This window comes from Chelonoidis abingdonii, chromosome 20 (genome assembly GCF_003597395.2).
Source record: "Chelonoidis abingdonii isolate Lonesome George chromosome 20, CheloAbing_2.0, whole genome shotgun sequence".
Lineage (NCBI taxonomy): Eukaryota > Metazoa > Chordata > Testudines > Testudinidae > Chelonoidis > Chelonoidis abingdonii.
In genome coordinates, this window is record NC_133788.1 from 19,350,492 (window position 1) to 19,369,892 (window position 19,401).

A 19,401-nucleotide genomic window follows, 5' to 3' on the forward strand; every position below is an offset into this window, starting at 1 on the left:
GATGTTATGGATCTGTATGGCCTAAATTTTCTCAACAAGAGTTTTATGCCTCAATTATAACCCCCCCAAACAAACAGGTTTGAAAGGATATATTTTGAGTAGCACTGGACTAGTAAGTGAAGCTGATTGATTTGCATGCTTCCCTCACATCCAAAAAGTACACCTTCTTCTGGCAAGTTATCTGAACCTTCAAATGGTTAATTTTTTTTTTCCAGACAGTGATCTAAACAGGCTTAACGGTTAGTATTTTAATGAGCTGTCATTTCCTGTGCTGATAAAGATTCTCACAGTATTTAAACCATCCATTTCCCTGAGGCTCAGCCAATACCAGGACACAATTCATGGTGAGTCAGAATGGACCTCAGACTCCTTGCCTGACTCAACCATGATAGATTACACTGCAGCAAATCTGGACTCACTCCTAAGGTGCCTCTGGCTTAAACAGACCTGACTTCTAAAACTCAGGGCAGAGCCACTGGCTTTAATTTAGATCAGTGCAGCCTTGGGTTTTAAAACATTTTGGGAAATAAAGATAAGTCATCTGTATTATTTTAAAACTGTAGAACGAAACTGGTGATATTTAATTAAATAAATATGGTTTATGCTCAAGGTCCAGGGGAGCAAAGCTGTGGTTAAAAAGCTGTTTTGCATTTTCATTTTGATTTCATCTGAAACATTATTAGGAATAATCTTCAAATAAAATACTTGTGTGACCATGAAATTAAAGTTGCCTTAAATGTGATCTAATTTATCTGGGATGGTCTCAAATACACAAGTGACCTAAATGTCATGAACAACATCTCACCTTGAGAGATTTTTATTTTTGGTATGTTAAACACTAACTTTAACAGAGTTGTCACTGCAGTTTGTATTAGATTTCAAATCTGTTGGATATTGTTATTTGTAAAGAAATATTTCTTTTATGTGAGGGCAAGAAAAATCAGAGTTGTACCTTTAAAAAGCAAAACTACAGCTTTCAAACATTCACTTGCTAGTTCAGATTTAAATCCTACAAGCCCTATTCAAATAAACTCTTAATTCTATTGTGATCCATCTAAAGGTTCTAACATCAAAACATCTCAAATTTCATTAACATCTGTGTCCCTTTCAAGCTATTAAAACCTTTTTTGTGCCAGTTTCCCCATTGTGTACACAACTGTATTATAAAAGGCACAATCCCACAGGTTTCTGATATACTTGTGGGAGGAGAGCCATTGATTTACTGCACCAAGAAATGTCAGGTATAATGTTGTAAGCTTCCAAAAGCATTTCTACCTCAGGCGACTTTATTTAAAGTCACTGCTAAATTATCTATGTTCTCAGCCGTTTTGGATTATTTTCAACAGAATTTTAGTAAATAGCAAGTCAGTCTAAAATGCAAATTAGAAGCAATTTTTTAATATATACTTTAATTCTGGTGCCAATTCAGGAAGACTTCTTCCACCATGTTAGTACTGAGTTATTTATGTAAAACAAAGGTCCATATAAAGACAGGACATGAGATTTGTAAATCAGATCTTGCTCCTTGGACCGTGTTCTGTTAAAATCAGTGATGTGGATTCTGCCAGTTTGATGCTTACTGTTCCAAATTATATTGTTGGGGTCCCGAAGCTGCTAAAGAGCTTCACTCTGCATATTAAGGAGAATAAATCACAAAACTAAACTATTCTGCATGAAAAGATAGAAAAGGCCACACTATAGATTACTATCATTGTCCTCATTGCTAATCTAAAAAAAACAAGTATTGTTTTTTTGGGAAAACTTCAAAGGAAAAAATTAAAACCTTTTGGGTGGCTGACGTTTTCTGACACCATTTTTGGATGAAAAATTGTGTCAAGAGGAAAGCACAATGCCCTTTACAGATAAAGTCACAAGAGTCAGTTACGACTAATTTGCTGCTGAGTCAATGGGTTGCGTTGTGAATTGTAACGTAACAAAGAGCGGCACACCATTAGTTCATAAAGTCAGTGATTCAAGTATGAATAGAGGCTGGTTTCATGTAAGCTGTTTAATTACTAGTGCAAACTAGTCAAATTCCAACTGGCCTGTGTGGCTTTAAATCATCAAAAATTGGCTCAGGTGAAACCCTAGACTGAGAAATTGCTCAGAAGAAATATTTGATACTTCGGGTTAGATTTTCAGACCTATGTCTTCTGACTCAGACTTTGCTGTTGCATTAATGGATGTTACAAGTCTAATCTGCAGGGCATGGCATTGACAATTTAGCCCTTAAACTGCACAGGAGTGCTACAGTCTACATTTTTGCATAAATATCACTGACTGAATGGACCCCACTTTTTGTTTGTCTTTTGCAACTAATTAACAATTTCCTTAGGCATTATTTTTAGAAGGGAAATGTGACTGTCAAATGGAGCAAGTGTTCGTATTTCCCCAGCTCAAACATTGCCCATACCTTATCCTGATCATCATAGGAACATATACTGTACATACAAAAACTCTTTTCCTGTGAAAAGAAGAGTGGCCACATCTCTCATACTGTTTAGGCAGCAGGACTATGATGACAGCATTTGCTGCCTGAGCTTGGAATGAGCTTCCTACTGGCAAGTTCTAATGAGGATCATTTGCATAGAGTTCCTGAAGGATGCTGAAGTGTTTTAACAACAGGTTTTACGATCTATATATATATGTAATAAAAACTTCACTTATTATGAAAGTGCAGCTACTTCTGGGGTGAAACTTGGCAGCCATTTAACATTCACAGCATTATGCTAGAGCTCAGAACTCCCAGCAGGAACCTAGAACACACAAATTTTTTTCTTCTGTCCTCTTTTATGATCACTAAGCAATGGCAACTCCTTAACAGCAGGATAAAACCAAAGGGTGGACTTTTCTTTCTGATAAATCATTCAGCAATGTTACAGCTTGCCAAAGTTCTTTGTATGGTTGCTTTTGAGCTTTAGTAGCTTTCTGGGAATTTCTAATGCCCATTTGAAATCACCACTTCAAAGTCAAATGTGATCATGTTTAAAAGCAATATGCTCAGTGAGTTCATAAACATTCCTGCAGCTGTAGGTAAAACAATTACATCGAAAGATTAAAAAAAACACAAAAGAAAACCCACAATCTAGCTACTAATTAAACAATTTTAAAATTGGTTAATTGTGGCCTGAAACTAGTACAAAAAGTATGTAATATGGCTGCTTAGTAAGCTAACCTCCTCTTTAAGTCAGAGAATACAAAAGTAATAGTTAATATATACAATACATTGCAACCTCCAAATTATTTGCTGATATAATTGGTAGCTGAGTGATCCGAGACTCCCCCTGCCAATCTTTGAATGGCCTTCTGCCTTTTCTCAGCTCAGACCTCACTTGGAATTTCAGCAGCAATCCAGAGTCCAGCATGTGCAGAATACTGATGCCCACCTTCTTGCACATACAATCAAGTACAAGTACACTCTCCCCCATCCTAAAACAACTTCACTGGCTTCCCATTCATTTAGACTGGAATCTTTCTGGGGAAAGGACGGACATTTTCTTCTGTGTTTGTACAGTACCTAGCACAATGAAGTCCTAGGCCATGAGTGGGGCTTCTACAATAACACAAATAATCTAACTCATTGATTTTTTGAAAAACTAGCCCTGCTGCTTAAAATCCTCTGATCTTGCTCCAACTTCTTAGGGCCCTCTCTCATTCTCTATCCTCTTCAGCTAGCACGGTTCTCCTTTCCTGGGTGCTCTTCCACACACCCTGGCTCAGTTGGTGAGATAGCCTTGCCAACATGGGGATGCTGACCAGAACAGCTCTCCATGTGGATGCTCTTATTTCAGAATAAGAGCACCTTTTTCTGATTTAAATTAATTGCACTTTGGAAGTAGATTAAGCTAAACTGGAAAAAGGCACTCTTCTTCCAAAATACAAGTGTCCACATGGGGAACAGCTACTGCACTTTGAATTCACACCCTATCTTAATCCAAAATAATCCTTAAGTGTAGACGAGCCCTTAAGTCTTTGTACCTCAGACTTCTCCATTTTATTTCCAAACTTGGTTGACAACATTTCCCTTGCTGAACCTCTCAGTATCTTTCAGCTTTTGATTTATGTAATGGTTTTTAATTCTGAAGTGTTTGGGTAGGTTGTCTGTAAGAAAAACTTTCTACAAAATAAAATTGTGAAACCTAAACTGTATTAAAGGGATGGTTTTGCAAGTTCAAGATACAATGAACACAGATTCTGGTAATATCAGTAAAGAACTGCAATCCTAAGGAAAAGAACTGCACAGAACTCTGTTTTTCATTAAAGATTAAGATTTATCTATTTATCAAAAAAAGAGTATGGTCTAGTGCATAAAATTGCAACAATTTCAAGGACGTTAATAATTCTCTCCTTACAGTTCAACTTAATCTTCCATCTAGGCTTTGGTGATCCTGTACATCAATTTTCTTTTAAAAAATCTTTCTGGTTAGACACTGTTTTGCAAAAGGCAGCATCTAGGAATTACAAACTATCTCAAGTTAAACTAATGGCATAAATGTGATTAAAAAGATTAATGTTACTGATCATTGAGTTTTCTCTTTGTACTTAATAATGATTGAGAACTTCTAATGCAAGCTGTTGCTTAAGTGCTTTATATACTACTCTAGAGAGAAATTGATGAGGTAATGCTAACAGACTGTGTTTGAGAAAAGTCAAGGATACTGGGACATTCCAAAAAACTTACTGTCTCCCAAGAACATTTTTGAATTCTGACATCAACTGTCTAATAAAAATCTGAAGCCAGCGGAAATCCTGTGAATATGTTCAAAAGTCTCCAAGACAGTTGAAGAAAGAAAAAACTAGCTTTGGCCCAAAGACTGCATTTGAGGAAGTCTTTGGAAATATACCTTACTCAGCAGCAGTGTTGATCAAAGATAAACAACAAATCAGCTTTGAGTAGCTAATGTCAAAAAGACAATTAATGATTTCTAACCAGTAGAATTTTTTTTAAAGGAATATTCAAAACAAAAAACATTCATTTTGAAGTTTGCTACAATCCAGACTCCTAATGAGAAACTCAGGAAGCAATAAAATCAGATCTGTTCCATCAGTGAAGTACCCAAGAATGTTGCATCAGACCCTCTTATTTCTTTGTATAACATTACTACTTCAAGTTTACATATTTCAATAGCAATTATTTCCAGACATTCCTATCCAGAAACTCTTCTTGAGACTAAATTTTTTTATATACTGAAAAAGCAGTTAACGATTAGACAACAAAAATAGTCCTGGCTATCAATCATGTGTCCTCAAAAGTGAGTGAAAGTCCTTACGGAGCAAGTAAACTCATCTTTAGAATTGATTTTGAAATCAGATTGTTAACACCTTATGTATATCAGACATCAGATCAAATACTACATTTAAACCACTGTTTAATAAAAATGAAAACCACCTCTTCTAATGTCAGAGCAGTCCGAACAATATATTAAAAAAAGTCTGCAACATTTGTCTTTGAGCGCACAGTAAAGCACAATTTAGTGATGCAATACAGGATGATTTGCACTAAGTCATGTATATTGAGACAAATTAACTGCATATTTTGTTTGTATTCACGTAGTTTTATACACCGCTTAATGCTGTGTATTGGGAACATATTACTTAGATTGCCAATAAGGGATGATCAGATTGACTTGGGCTCTTGAAATTATACAGCATTTTTGACTGAATGGGTAAATCTCAAGTGACATGGTGAAATTCAACGCTTGATTAAATATACTTTTCAATCAGGATTAAATCCCATCATGCCAATACATTCATACATTGTATTTTAAATTTTTTTTTTTTTTAAACTGGGTATTACATGTGTTCTTGCTCGACTTCCCCTGACGTTTTAAATCAAATCTGAGCTTAAAACAAGTCTGAATCATTTCCTAACAAACACACTAGTCTGGAAAAAGACAGGTATTTTCTCAAACTAGGAACAGTTTATCCCTAAACAGCTTGCAACTTTCTCTAATGAAAAAAAACGTTTGTAATAGAGAAGATTACAATGCTATGCCCAGGTTTTCATCCTAACATTTTATAAGGTATTTCAGATAATAAAATATATGGAATGTCTCTTCTAAGGGCCTCCACCTTTAAGCTACTTGTGAACACTATGTATTGTAAGTAGTGACGGTTCATTCATTTTCTAATAAGGAGTCACAATATATAATCACAGAAAGCCACCAGATTATACTGCAGATCTTCAGCTAGCAGGGTCACTAATTCGTAATAAGAACATGGTATGTACATACACCTCTACCCCGATATAACACAAATTTGGATATAAAGCGGTAAAGCAGTGCTCTGGGGGGTGAGGGGGGTAGAGGAGCTGTGTGCTCTGGCGGATCAAAGCAAGTTCAATATAACGTGGTTTTACCTATAACGCGGTAAGATTTTTTGGCTCCCGAGGACAGCGTTATGTCGGGGTAGAGGTGTACTATATCCATCCAAACTGTCAGGGTATCACTTGAGGTACCTGAAATCTTTGGGATAAGAAATGACAGCTCAAATAAGATCTAAACCAGCTTTGCTGGCCAAAGCTTGCACTTCGAGAATAAAGCATTGCCTCCTCTAGCAGAAAGTTGACTTTCAGCATACTAGATTGGACTCCTTAGTATTCTTCCACTCAAACACTGAAGGTATTAGTCAGTTATAGAATTACTCACCCAATTAGGGACACCATCTGCTCCACTATATGTTTGCTGAATGTTATAATTACAAAAAGTTTCTGTAGGAAGGAAAACATCAGTTAGAGAAATGTTTAATCAAAAGGGAAGCAAGGAGAATGGAGTACGACAACTTATGTTCCTTTCCAATTAAATGGTTTCTTCTGCACTTACAGATAATTTTCCCTTAACTTTTCTTTCAGGATCATTGTTTTTCAATATCATCCTTTTCAATGAAAGAGGCAGAACAGATAAGTGCTAGTTACTTTTAAACTGTTATTCTATTTCCTCATACATTTAATTTCTTGCAGTGTTTTTCCAGCCTGTGTTGCTAACCATTTCATGTCCTCCCTAAACCTAAATTCCCAGAAGCTCAAGGTCACAACTCCACCAGTGTCTTCACGGATAAAAAACACTCATCTCTGTGCAGAAACACAAATTTATGTCCCCATTATAAACATACATTTGGGTAGATAAAATTCAAAATTTCATGGTAGTGAAAGATAGCGAATCTTTTTGGTTCCAAGACTCTATCCCCTAGAAGGGCAATGCAAGGAACACAGACCTACCACGTTAGGGACAAAATAAATGAGACCATGGGTATCCAAATTTGCCTTTGACAATTAGACTATTTCTCCCGTTAGAGGCAGTGACCTGGTTGAGATGATTGCCCTAGATACTGAAAGGTAAAAAATTAAAAGAAGAATGTATTTCAATGACAGAACGGTGACCGTAAGTAGATAAAATGCCTTACGTGACAAATCCAAAGCCTCATGATAATTGTATTACTCTACTTGCTACAGTTAAAGTTCTGTTAATGTAGCCACTGTTAATCCCATTTTTGTCAGATTTGATAGCTTGGCCTTTTACAGATTGTGGGTGAGATGATACACAGTGTTTACACAGTCTCCACTATAGCGTATTTATAATCTGGTGATAGGTGCATTAACTGGGCTCTGAATAAGGCAACAACACCACTTTGATTCAATGGTTCAGATTAAAAGGGCCAATTAAATGCAGCTATAAAATGGCAATGCTTATGGACTCGCTGGCTTTCTCTCTCATTTTATTATAACTTTTCCACGACCACTGCCTTTCCAAAAATTCCATTTTACAGCACGATCACTACCAAATCCAGATTATTGCACAATTTGCTTGAAAGAAAACAACACTCAAAATGTAATTCTAATAGCTAAACACATTTATGATGTGAAAGGGTTTACCAAGTAAGTGCACAAGGCATTGGGAATATTTGTTGCTTTCACTATCCAGTGTAGATCACTGGAAATTATACTGCAAAGCAATGGAGAACAGCAAACTCTCTTCAAATTAATTTCACTGTACAGATTAAAAAAAATCTTGAGAATTACTTCCCACAGATACTATTTTATTTTTAGTCTTTTCCAAGTCAGAATAAATAAAGCTTAACTATACATATCTCAGTTAAATACAAAATTCCAAGGAAGGCAAAAATGGCATTAACCAATCCAAGTCTTTTCACAAAACCTAAACTCAACATCAAGATTTCTGACCCACAAATTGGCCTCCATTTTAAGACTATGCAAAGTAGGATAGAAAGGCAGATAAAATAAGGTGGAAGGAATACCCCCTTAACAGGAGTTCTGGTCTGGGATGAGATCCTTCTGGTTGGGTGTATTGAAGAAGTAATCTCATGCAGCCACCCACTATCATTACTTTAATGAAGTAACGATAAAGATTTTCAAGCTATACAACTGTGGCCAGTGCATTAGTACTGGGGATGCTGAATCAAAAGACATTTGTTCTACTGATTACAAAGCAGGTGACATAGTTAGGGACACATCATATATCCAGCTGTAGCATCACCAATAACTATAATGTAACTGAATACAATACCAATTTATCTTGCATCGAGCAGAATGGTGAGAAGCTCCTCCAGTTACTTTAAAAGCTAGCATCAACATTTTCAGAAGCGACTAGGGATTTTGGGTGTCCAACTTTATGTACATTGAAAGGGCTTCATTTTCAGAAAATATTAAGTACCTGTTCTCTGAAAATCAGTCCCCTTTGAAGTGTCTCAGTCACCAGTGACTTTTGAAAATAATGGCCGAGGTGTCCAAACACATACCCCCAGGTTGGCTTCAGCAGAGACCATCAGTGGGATGAAAGAATTGGGATTTTCTTTAAGACTAACTCAAGTGAAAGTGAACATTTAAAAATACTTCCTGACTGATAAACGCTCATTCCAGTGCTTTCTGAAAACGAACATGTATGTGTGTTACCAAAAAGGTAAGTTCATTATGAGTATGAAGCCTTTTCCATCTGGTAAAAACCCTAGGTAAATAACTTGGCTAACCACCAATTTCCTGAGTGGTGTAGGGGGTGAGTTTATAGCCATAGATTATTTAGTTGCCCAAGTTTTGAGTACAGTAACTCCAACAGAACCTTTATTTTAAATCTGTTGCACCAAATGAATTTTCATCACAGTGAGTCAGGAAGGGGTCACCACAGCTCACTGAAATACTGCAGAGATAATAGTGCAGTTCATACTTACAACAAATCCTCCCCGGTGTTTTATAAGAGGTGTAACATGTACTTGCCTGGATGTGCATTTTAATTATTGCTTTCCCAATTAAGGTTGCGCCAAAGAAGGTCCAAAAGGGAACCAGAAAGTGGCCACATGTTATCCCTGCCAGGTCAAACAGAGGATTTGGAATCTATGAAGTATAAGAGAAAGAAAAAAGAACCAGAACTCAACATTACATTCACTTTACTTAATATCTCAAACTTTAAAAAATGACCTCCTCCCCATTCCTCAAAACCATCCCAAAATTGTGCCTTAATACACACAAAAATGTTAATATTATAGCCCATAACTTAAATCATTAAGCTTCAGCTAGACAATGTCCCAGACAATTCCACTCTGATTGCTATTCTTTTAATCTGAGGATAAAAGAGTAACAGAGGTTTTCCATATGAAAAGCAGAGAAAACACAGCGAGCAGTTTGAGTGATATATATCAAATTCTCTCCCTGACAAGCATGTTGCTCATGTGAGTCAATGCTCAAAATGATCTGCAATGATTTCTGTCTGAAAGGCATAAAACCCCTGGTATTTACAGTCATAAATAAAAAGTAAAGATGTTTATTTAAAGAACAAAAGTATTTCGTTAAAAATTAAAGGATTTCTTTATTGTTAAACTCTTTCCTTTAATTTTTATTTAATTTCAAGAACATTTTAGAGAAGGGATCATAATACTAAGAAAAGACCAACCAATTCCAAGACTTGATACTTAACATACAGCCCACAGCATACTGCATCTGTCAGATAAGAGTAAACACACAAGGATGCTTTGCTTACAGTAGCAGTGAATTACACTGCTATTTTCCCACATTATTTCTGCTTTCCCTGTTCTGTTACGTGAACAAATAAATATAGGCAAATTAGATACTGAGAGAGCTATAAAAGTGACATTTAAGATTTCAAGTTTTAATATATGGTTAACATTTAACAGGTTGTTACAGACTAGTAATTCCAAGTTTAATTAGAAGTTCATTTGAGCACCCACCACTTTCCTAAGAAGGCAAGAAACATCAAATGGTATCCACTCATGCCCATCTTTGCTTAAGCTGCATCTTGACCACACTAATAACCATCTTACTTATAGAAAGCTACTAACTGGATTTACCTATTAGAGAGATGTATTTCTCTCACAAAACAAGTCTACACTAGTCTATAAGGTGTTTTTTTTTAAATCATATTACTCAATACACTAACTATTACATGAAAACAAGCGATTAACGCAAAACAAATTAACTAGATTAAAAAGTCACAATTAATTGCAGTTTTAATCACACTGTTAAATACTAGAATACCAATTTACATTTATTATAAATATTTTTGGGATGTTTTTCTACATTTTCAAATATATTGATTTCAGTTACAATACAGAATAAAAACTGTACAGTGCTAACTTTACATTAATTTTTATTACAAATATTTGCACTGTCAAAAAGAAACAAGAAATCATATTTTTCAATTCACGTCATACAAGTATGGTAGTGCAATCTCTATCATGAAAGTGAAGCTTACAAATGTAAAATTATTATTATGACTTTAGTGCCTACAAGTTGAAGCATGGATGGGTATACAAATGTTTAGCCTGACACACAAAAATCTTGCAACGCTGGCTACAAGGGTGCCATGCAAATGCCTGTTCTCACTTTCAGGTGACACTGTACATAAGAAGTGGGCAGTATTATCTCCTGTAAATGTAAACAAACTTGTTTGTCTTAGCAATTGGCTGAACAAGAAGTAGGACTGAGCGGACTTGTTGGCGCTGAAGTTGTACATTGTTTTCGTTTTTTGTGTACAGTTATATAAAAAACCCCTATATTTGTAGATTGAAACTGTGATTAATTGTGATTATTTCTTTAAACTGTTTGACAGCTCTACATGAAAACCATAGCATAGATGGGGTAAGTTGTATCTGAACATGCATTAACTAGGGGAAACCTAGGGTTCCTCTCAACCAGCTAACACCTGTTAAAATACAAGGTAACCTGCCCACGTTAGGATGCTAAAATATGTTGCTAACGTGCTGTCTTAACACTCCTTTTATCCTAATCTAGACATACCCAAAATGAGTATGGAAGGACGTCAGAAAAAGCTAACCACAGAATGTGAAATTCTCACTGGCCTACCATAAGGATCTCTTAGGGCTGCTTTTGCCATTCTGTTCATAAACTGGAGAGCCCTCACAGATCTAGACAAGCTATCTGAGCTCAGAGTACTGGTAAAGGGCTAGTTAGTTGCTAGATTGCCAAATAAATTGCTATTAATGGAATTCAATGGTGGATAGTCTTTGGAGGTTAGGTAGGGATAGCGGATACCACAGGCTAGGATCATTCTGCTATGGCCTTGTCTTCACTAGGAAAATGTGTATGTTTTTAACACGCGTTAGCTAATGTGTTAAAATTCTAATACAGACAAGGTAATTTATAGTTTTAACATGTTAGCTGGTTGAGGTTTATTCTAGATGTTAAAGCTACAGATTGCATTGTCCATACTAGGGTTACAAATTAACAAACAAGTTAAAAACATGCTTTTTTCCCCTAGTGACGACTGTCAGACTCCCCAGGGTTTGCCCAACTGTGAGCATAGTCCTGTCCAACAACAGAATAACTTGGGAACGCTGGGCAAATACTATTTATGGCCAAGTGGCTGCAGCTTCCTCAAGATAGGAGCTGCAGGAATTATCTTCAGGACAGTGGCAATGCTTCCTTTCAAATTGCCATTGAATAAAACTGTGGCCAATCAGCCCTGCTGGCTGAGCTTGTGAGGCTTTTGACACAAATATGAAATTGAGTGGGTCTCTAATGTGATAATTTCGGAACTCTGCACAATGTAGTCCCCCTCCCCAACCCCCATGTCAACTCTGCCTATCTTCCCAATACAGTTTACAATATTAAGACCCTGAGTGACTTATCTCCGAGCCAGAAAACAAAAGTAGTAAGAATGATACGGAGAAAAAGAAATACACGCAGAGCCCCTTGCATGTGGCAAAGCAGGGCGAAGGGGGAGACACAGAGCCCCTGGTATGGGGAGACTCAGGGAGTCCCTGAAATAGAGAGGGATGAGAAGATGGCACACAGGGAGCCGTTGGTGGGAATGAAGGAGTCTCTGTTGTGCGCAATGATTTTGGTCTACACAGGCAACAAAGCATGCCTCCCTAGAATTATCCAATGTCTTCCTTGGGCTTGGCTACATTGGCACTTTACAGCGCTGCAACTTTCGCGCTCAGGGGTGTGAAAAAACACCCCCCTGACCGCTGCAAGATGCAGCACTGTAAAGTGTCAGTGTAATCAGGGCGGCAGCGCTGGGGGCGCAGCTCCCAGTGCTGCACGTTACACCGGTAAGGGATGTGGTTTACAAGCAGCGCTGGGAGAGCTCTCTCCCAGCACTGCGGCTCTGACTATACCGGGGCAGCGCTTTGAAATTTCTAATGTAGCCAAGCCCCTTGAAGCATTGCCCATGAGAAGTTCATATCATGCTGTCTTTGTAATGTTTTCATAAGCAAAATTCAAAAATTACATTTTAAAAGGAATTCATCACTTAGTGTACACTAGAGTCATCCGGAATTTCCACATGCATGAAAACAAATAGCATACTGTACAGCAGAAGCAGACTGAGCTGACAGGCTAACTCACATTTAAGATACAATGCACCTTAGTTGGTAATACTGCACCACACAAAGAAAATGATTGAACACTAAGCTAAAGCATTACTAAGTAACATCTTCCCCCCATGTTTACATATGTTCCTGTTTTCCCGATATCCACATTTTACCCAGTCCAACTGCTCTGATAAGTCATCTACCATTTTTAAATTGTTTTTCTCATTAAACAAAGCAGACACATTAGGCTATTCAGTAACATCTCACGAGATAGTGACTGCAGAATGATGAGTCAGACCTGACAAAAGCTTACTAATTTGAGAGCTTTATTGAGTATAATTCAGCTCAGTGATCTAGCTCTACACAAGGGCTGCACGCCAAATCTGGATTGCCAGATACTTTTGAATGGACCCCTATATCTTTTTATTTATCATTTTTGGGGGGGCGGGAGGAGGGGGGAGGTATTATTTTCTCTGGAGTCTGGCCCGTGACTATACCTGGATGAAGAAATTTGGACCTTGACAAAAAATAATTGACTGCTTAAACTGGAAGGAGTTTGCCAGCTACGTGATAATGAGGGCCAAGCCAGAAACTGTAATCAGATTGATCTTTGCCAGTAAACGTAAGGGCCCTAACTTTTACCAATATTATTATTCGCCATCTCTGAAGTTCTGGAAGCTAATAAAGAAGCTAGGCTCACAGAGGGTGCCGAAGGATGGCAACAGGTCTCAACTGGGATATGCAATGCACCCCCACCAATAATCACATCTGTCAGCAACAGCGGGGAGAGAAAAAATATCCTGTCTCCCTAACAGCTTCCAGAGGGAATTTTAAGGTGCTGGATTAAAATCCTACAAGGTGTGAGACGTTGCTACTTTTGCTTCCCCTGTGCAAGGGCATCACCATAGCCTTTAGCGGAGGTGCTTGAACCAACAGCCCCCTGGTTTAGAAGACAGAAGGCTGCTAGAGGGCTGTGACTTTACGATTCACTCCCTTTCCTTAGTCCATTTGCTCTCTTGGGCTCCTTAGGGTAGAGTGAGCTGAGAGAATGTCTTGTGGACACATTTTGAGGAATCACTGTGGGTGACCATTTTAATCTGGTTGTGTGTTTTGCAGAGACAGTTTTGCTATGTGGGGGATGTTTCCATTCCTGCTTCTTGTTTAAAATGTAGAAGTGCAGAGAATTATTAGCCCAAGTATGTCAGACATCTACAGAAATGAAAACAAGGTTTTATCAAGACCCTAGGGTAGTGACCGAACCAGTCATAACAAACCAGGATACAGGTTCTTTATGACTAATCCCCAGAAATCAGAACTGGTTCACTCTCTACGGAACCAGGATAGGAGGAGCGGGCCTGCTTACGCCCTAGTCACAGGATAGTGGGTAACACGGCATGCTCTTGCATTAGACAAGACCAATACAGACTAATACAGAGTCTGCTGCCTGTTATGAAGTAGAAGCTTATGGGCATTTAACTTGCTTTTAAGGATACCTTTGTTTACTCTGCTGAAAACTTCAATGTGAGGCACACTGGACCATAAATCTTTCCAATTCTTAGGCAGCAGCAACATCACAGTAAGCATCAGGCTTCACTGTAACAAGCTTTACCATATAACTAACCACTGCATCTTGTGGATACCCAGAAGCCATCCTGAAACTCACAGGGAAGCCCTGAGTTGGGAGTTGTTGGGGCTTTCTTAAACTTATTAAAAATCTTCCTTGAAAGTATGCATCTCCCTTGTTTTGTTCTCACTGCCTTGTTAATCCATCTCAGTTTTTGATGAGAGCTGAGACGTCAAGGAAACAAAACACTAAGCTCTTCAGGGCAGGGGTCATCTTTGTTCTGTGTTTAATACCGCCTAGCGCAATGGGTTCTGGTCATGACTGCAGCTCCAATGTGCTTCCACAAATAATAATTACCACCGCCAGCACTCCATTCCCCCAACATGGAGAACAACTCTTGTTTGATGAACGTGAAGATTAAAATTGGGTTGTTGAAAACCAGACCAAGCCATGGGCAATTTAATGTTATTTCACTGCACATAAGTAATAAATTTCACATAGATTATTCACATTTCTGTGAGACTTCCCTGCCCCCACACTCCCCAAACTGTGTTACTGGAATGAACTTACTGAAGCACAGGCCAAAATGCCAAAAAATCCAACCTTCTGCACCAGGTTCTGGACAGCCAGTTTAGCTCGGGAGGCAAAGTCCTGTAAACAAGGAAGCAGGACATTAATAAGGATGGAAACGAAATGAAAGCATCTCTTGAGCAACGCACAGCATATAATTTCATATTCTCAAACCTGTCCTCTAGCGTTTGTATTTTACAAGCGAGCAATTAGAGAGCTGTTAAGACAAGAAAGCAAATTTGACATGTCAGTGAACCAAACATTCATCATCGTTAGCCAAGCTGAAATTCTGAACATTTACAGTTACCAGTTTTTAGCTTTTCCTGCAGACATAAATCTTCCAAACTATGTCACATAGGTACAGATTACTCCACTACAGAATAATCCCTTCTAGCATATTTTCCTTTCCACACCCTTGAGTTTCTGCTTCCACTACTGCACTACTCCTCATGCTGCAGAAGAGGTTAATCCCTGCAAGGCCACCAGCAGTGTGTCACAGATGGTAGAAGGTACTTTCAGAAGGTGAGGTCAGCACACAGTATTTCCATAATACCTCACGTCTCTATCACTGTGGAAAGATGCTCTCAAACCAGGGTCTCCAACAACATGTGCTCCTGGTTGCTACAACAATTGAAATTCTGAGGCCCCATCAAAGTTAATGGCAAAACTTACTGATGTTATTGGAGCTAGAATTTCACCCCTGAGATTTAAAAAGCAATGAAGAAGGTGGTCATGTCAATGTTAAGCCTATATTCCCTCTGCATCAGAGCCATTCCAACTCCATGTAGCCTACCTCCAAAATATATTTCTGTGAACAGTGCCATACTGCATTTAAATGACTGAAGTCTATAAAAATGATAAGGGTGAACAGTTCTGTTCTATTTCCCACAAATTCCTTAATCTAAATGCTTTATCACTAAGAAAAAGACAAGGTGGGTGAGGTAATATCTTTTAATCTGACTAACTTCTGTTGGTGAAAGAGACAAGCTTTTGAGCTACACAGAGCTCTTAAGAATGGATTTAATTAAGAATGGAATTAATTTAAGAATGCAATGGAATGGAGCTCTCTTTAGCTTAGGAGCTTGTCTCTTTCACCAACAGAAGTTGGTCCGATAAAAGGTATTGCCTCACCCATCCTGTCTCTAATATCCTGGGACCAACATGGCTACAATTATCACTAATAAGACTGTAAAATACTGATTTCAGTCATTTAAAACACAATAGCTTTATCATTTAATGTGCTGTTTACTTTCTGATTTTTAAAGTCAGAGAAACATTTGACATAATAAACTTTAGAGTGTCTGTTGCTTTATCAGATAGACAGTAAAATGGCTATTTTAAAATCAAAATTACTATAAAATGTAATCCCACAGAGGTAAATTAATTTCATTTAAATATAGGAAGTAAAACAGAAACCTGCTGGAATATACAATTGTTATTCAAATTAAAACAGGTCTGTTTAAGTGGATCCATGTGCAAAGACATCTCTCAGGCTTGGAACAAACTGTACGATATAAAAAGGGAATACTTTGATATTAGGGTGCTTAAAATTGGGAGAGTTCACATTAATAAGATTTTGTCAAAAGTCAGATATTATGTATGTTTTTATATTCTGTTACAAAGGTTGGTAGACACAACCTCCTTTCATAGCAAGCATCTTGCCTAACAATCTGATTATTAACCCCCCTACCCCTTTCATGGCTAGATATGCTAATGTAATTCAACCTACAAATTTTTAAAACTTATTCTCATTACTATAACAGAACCTTCAGAAACGTATAAACAGCAAATATTTTTCATGAACAACAGCAGTAAGCAAATGGATGCGATTCACACATGCACACATTTTTGAAGTAAAAATTTGAATATTTAAGCAACTTAATATTTATTCCACTTGTTGTTCAGCTTTGTTAAAAAGATCTTTCCTATAACATTGCATCTTTTCCCCAAGTTACAGTAAAATAAAACCCATTCATTATGGCATTTTTTAAAAAACAAATTTGGAGGATTCTTAGTAATTAACTGAGTTCTTTGAGTTGAAATGGTAATTTTAGGTTTAAAGATAGCTTTTCACAGTCAGGCAGGTTATTGTTCTAACCTAAGTGTTTTTCTGTTTAAACACAATTATGTCACTGTTAAAATTCATACTACAACTTTACTTACTGTGAGTTTTATACTCTGAGAAAAGTTCTTAATTTAGAAATTCTATTATTGTAGAAAGAGCGATCATTGAAATTTTCTGTTTTAAACTACTGTTTTTAGAACACGTCCAAATTAGGACTAGCAAAAATTAATACTATAAATTACAGAAAATAGAAAAATGAAGAAGTCAGATTTTTATACCCCCTCCCCCCCATAATGGGGCATTTAGTGTTTATGTGGATTTTTTAAAATGTGCTCATCCGATATTTTATTTTATGATACTCCAGTGGGAAATTTTGCTATACGAATAGTAATAACATCTCATATATACCACCTCATAACCCACTATCTACACATTTTATTGACAAATAAAATAGGATAAAATAGTTATATTTAAAACTCCTTCCAATTTGTTTTCTACTTTAAGTTTACAGGCTATTGAAACCACAAGTAGCTTATAAACAAGTGCCCATTCCTGCTCCTGTTTAAATCTTAAGACTCCCAGTGACTTCATTGGGACTGGGACTAAAAATTTAAATTTGGCAAAGTATCTATAAATGTTGCATATTTTTACTTTCTCATCTTTTTGCTTTGAACTTTCTTCCCAAGAAAAAAAAAAAAAGAGTCTGAGAAGAAGCAGTTTATTATATTAATTATATGGAAATGCATATCTGAGACATTTCATGGTACCATCTTGCCTTTTAGCTAAATTGAGAAGCTACCGCAGGATTATCAATGCTTTCCACCACTTTATCTTCTATTTTTGCATTTATAAGAAATTATATTAAGGGGTTTTGTGTTGCCAGACTTTCTGGATAAAGCAACCAGGGAAATGCTAGGCATTAAAGAAAGCAGCTTGTTATGCAATAATCACAAAAATTTACCTACATTTTAGTCACCAGTTAAAAGTTGTGGCTGTAAATAACAATTGATCTATGAAGTAGGATAGCCCAAAACTTTTCATATGTCAAATACATTGCTCTTGGTTAGTCTGGGTGGCAGCTTCTCATACTAAAATGTCTTCAAAATTATTTTTTAATTGAAAACAAATATGAAACAGTTTAATGTGTAAGCACTTGTAAGAGAAGTGATACATGTGAGGATCTCATTTGCTCAGAACACACACAACTTCCACTAAGGTTAACATGAGTTAGGCATGATGAGCAGAGAGGAAATGAGACCCTTTTAAAATTTCAGTATGATCACACAGCCACCAATAAAAGTCGTTAAGAGCAACACAAATGAAGGAAAAAAACAGCCACTCCAATGGCCTAATGAAGATCAACATGGAAATACTGTTTTAAAAGCGTACCTACTGGCAATTTTATTTATGTTGGAAAAAGCCTATTAAAGTATTGTTTTAAAAGCCAATTTTACTTCAGAAACAGAATTTACATCTTTGTTGAAAGGATAAACTAAAGAAAATGCTGCCTTCTGCATAGGAATTTCATAAGATGTTGCTCTAGGTATTTTATAACAATATTCGATATGAGCATGACACTTTCAGTTCCTATTTTGCCAACCGTTTCACAATGTTCATGGAATTAAAGTGACACTTGCACTTTAAATCAAGTAAAGTTTTTACACAGTATTGTATTAAACTAGGTTTAATACATCTTTAAACTAATTTTAAGACATTAAAATCCAGTTACTCAAACAGGTATGTGCTATATTACAACGGAAGTAGATTGCATTTAATTTTTACTATTATATGTTTATGAGTTAGAATTTGAAACGAACCCTCTAGCAAAAGAGCTATGAGGTAACATTTAGCATAACATTTATAGAACATAATTACAATATAACTAAATTATAGATAGACTTTGAATCTATGCTAAGCAGCATAAATATAAATTAACATTTTACTTTAAAGAAGTAAATACTTATGCTTTAAAAGATGTTTGTAATCTAATACAATCACCTACAATTCAAAAAGTGAACAGCCTACCTTAAATTAAAATATTTTCTTCCAGAGAGGAACAAACATTTCCCATTTCAGAAAGTGTGATTTACAAAAATTAAGGACAATTGTAAAAAGCTCATTTTATTCTTTTTTTGAAGACTTTTTTCAGTAGTAACAGTATAATATTCCATGTTATAGACAACTTTAGTTATTTACTTTTCATGTTAACTATTTTCAGTTTACGATTCTCTCTTTCTCCTGTTTTTTTCATTATGTTTAAAATAAAACTTAAAAAGACAGCACTATTTTAAGTTGGAGTAAATTAAACTAATTTTATCTGTTTATGGTCTGTACATTTTATACTTTACTCCAAACTAAAATAAAATCACAGCTATATAAGTATATATTGGATAGCAATATA

At 36.5% G+C, this 19,401-nt stretch overlaps 1 protein-coding gene across 3 annotated transcripts in view; it reads right to left on the reverse strand.

Annotated features, from left to right (window-relative positions):
- VMP1 (vacuole membrane protein 1) overlaps window positions 1–19,401 on the reverse strand; it is an 85,714-nt gene that overhangs the window by 9,840 nt on the left and 56,473 nt on the right. For all 3 annotated transcript variants that reach the window (XM_032784951.2, XM_032784948.2, XM_032784949.2), the window contains 3 exons: window positions 14,936–15,016; window positions 9,227–9,343; window positions 6,648–6,709 (listed from right to left, as the gene is read on the reverse strand). In XM_032784951.2, the coding sequence (XP_032640842.1) occupies window positions 6,648–6,709; window positions 9,227–9,343; window positions 14,936–15,016 (260 nt within the window). The remainder of the gene's footprint in view (window positions 1–6,647; window positions 6,710–9,226; window positions 9,344–14,935; window positions 15,017–19,401) is intronic.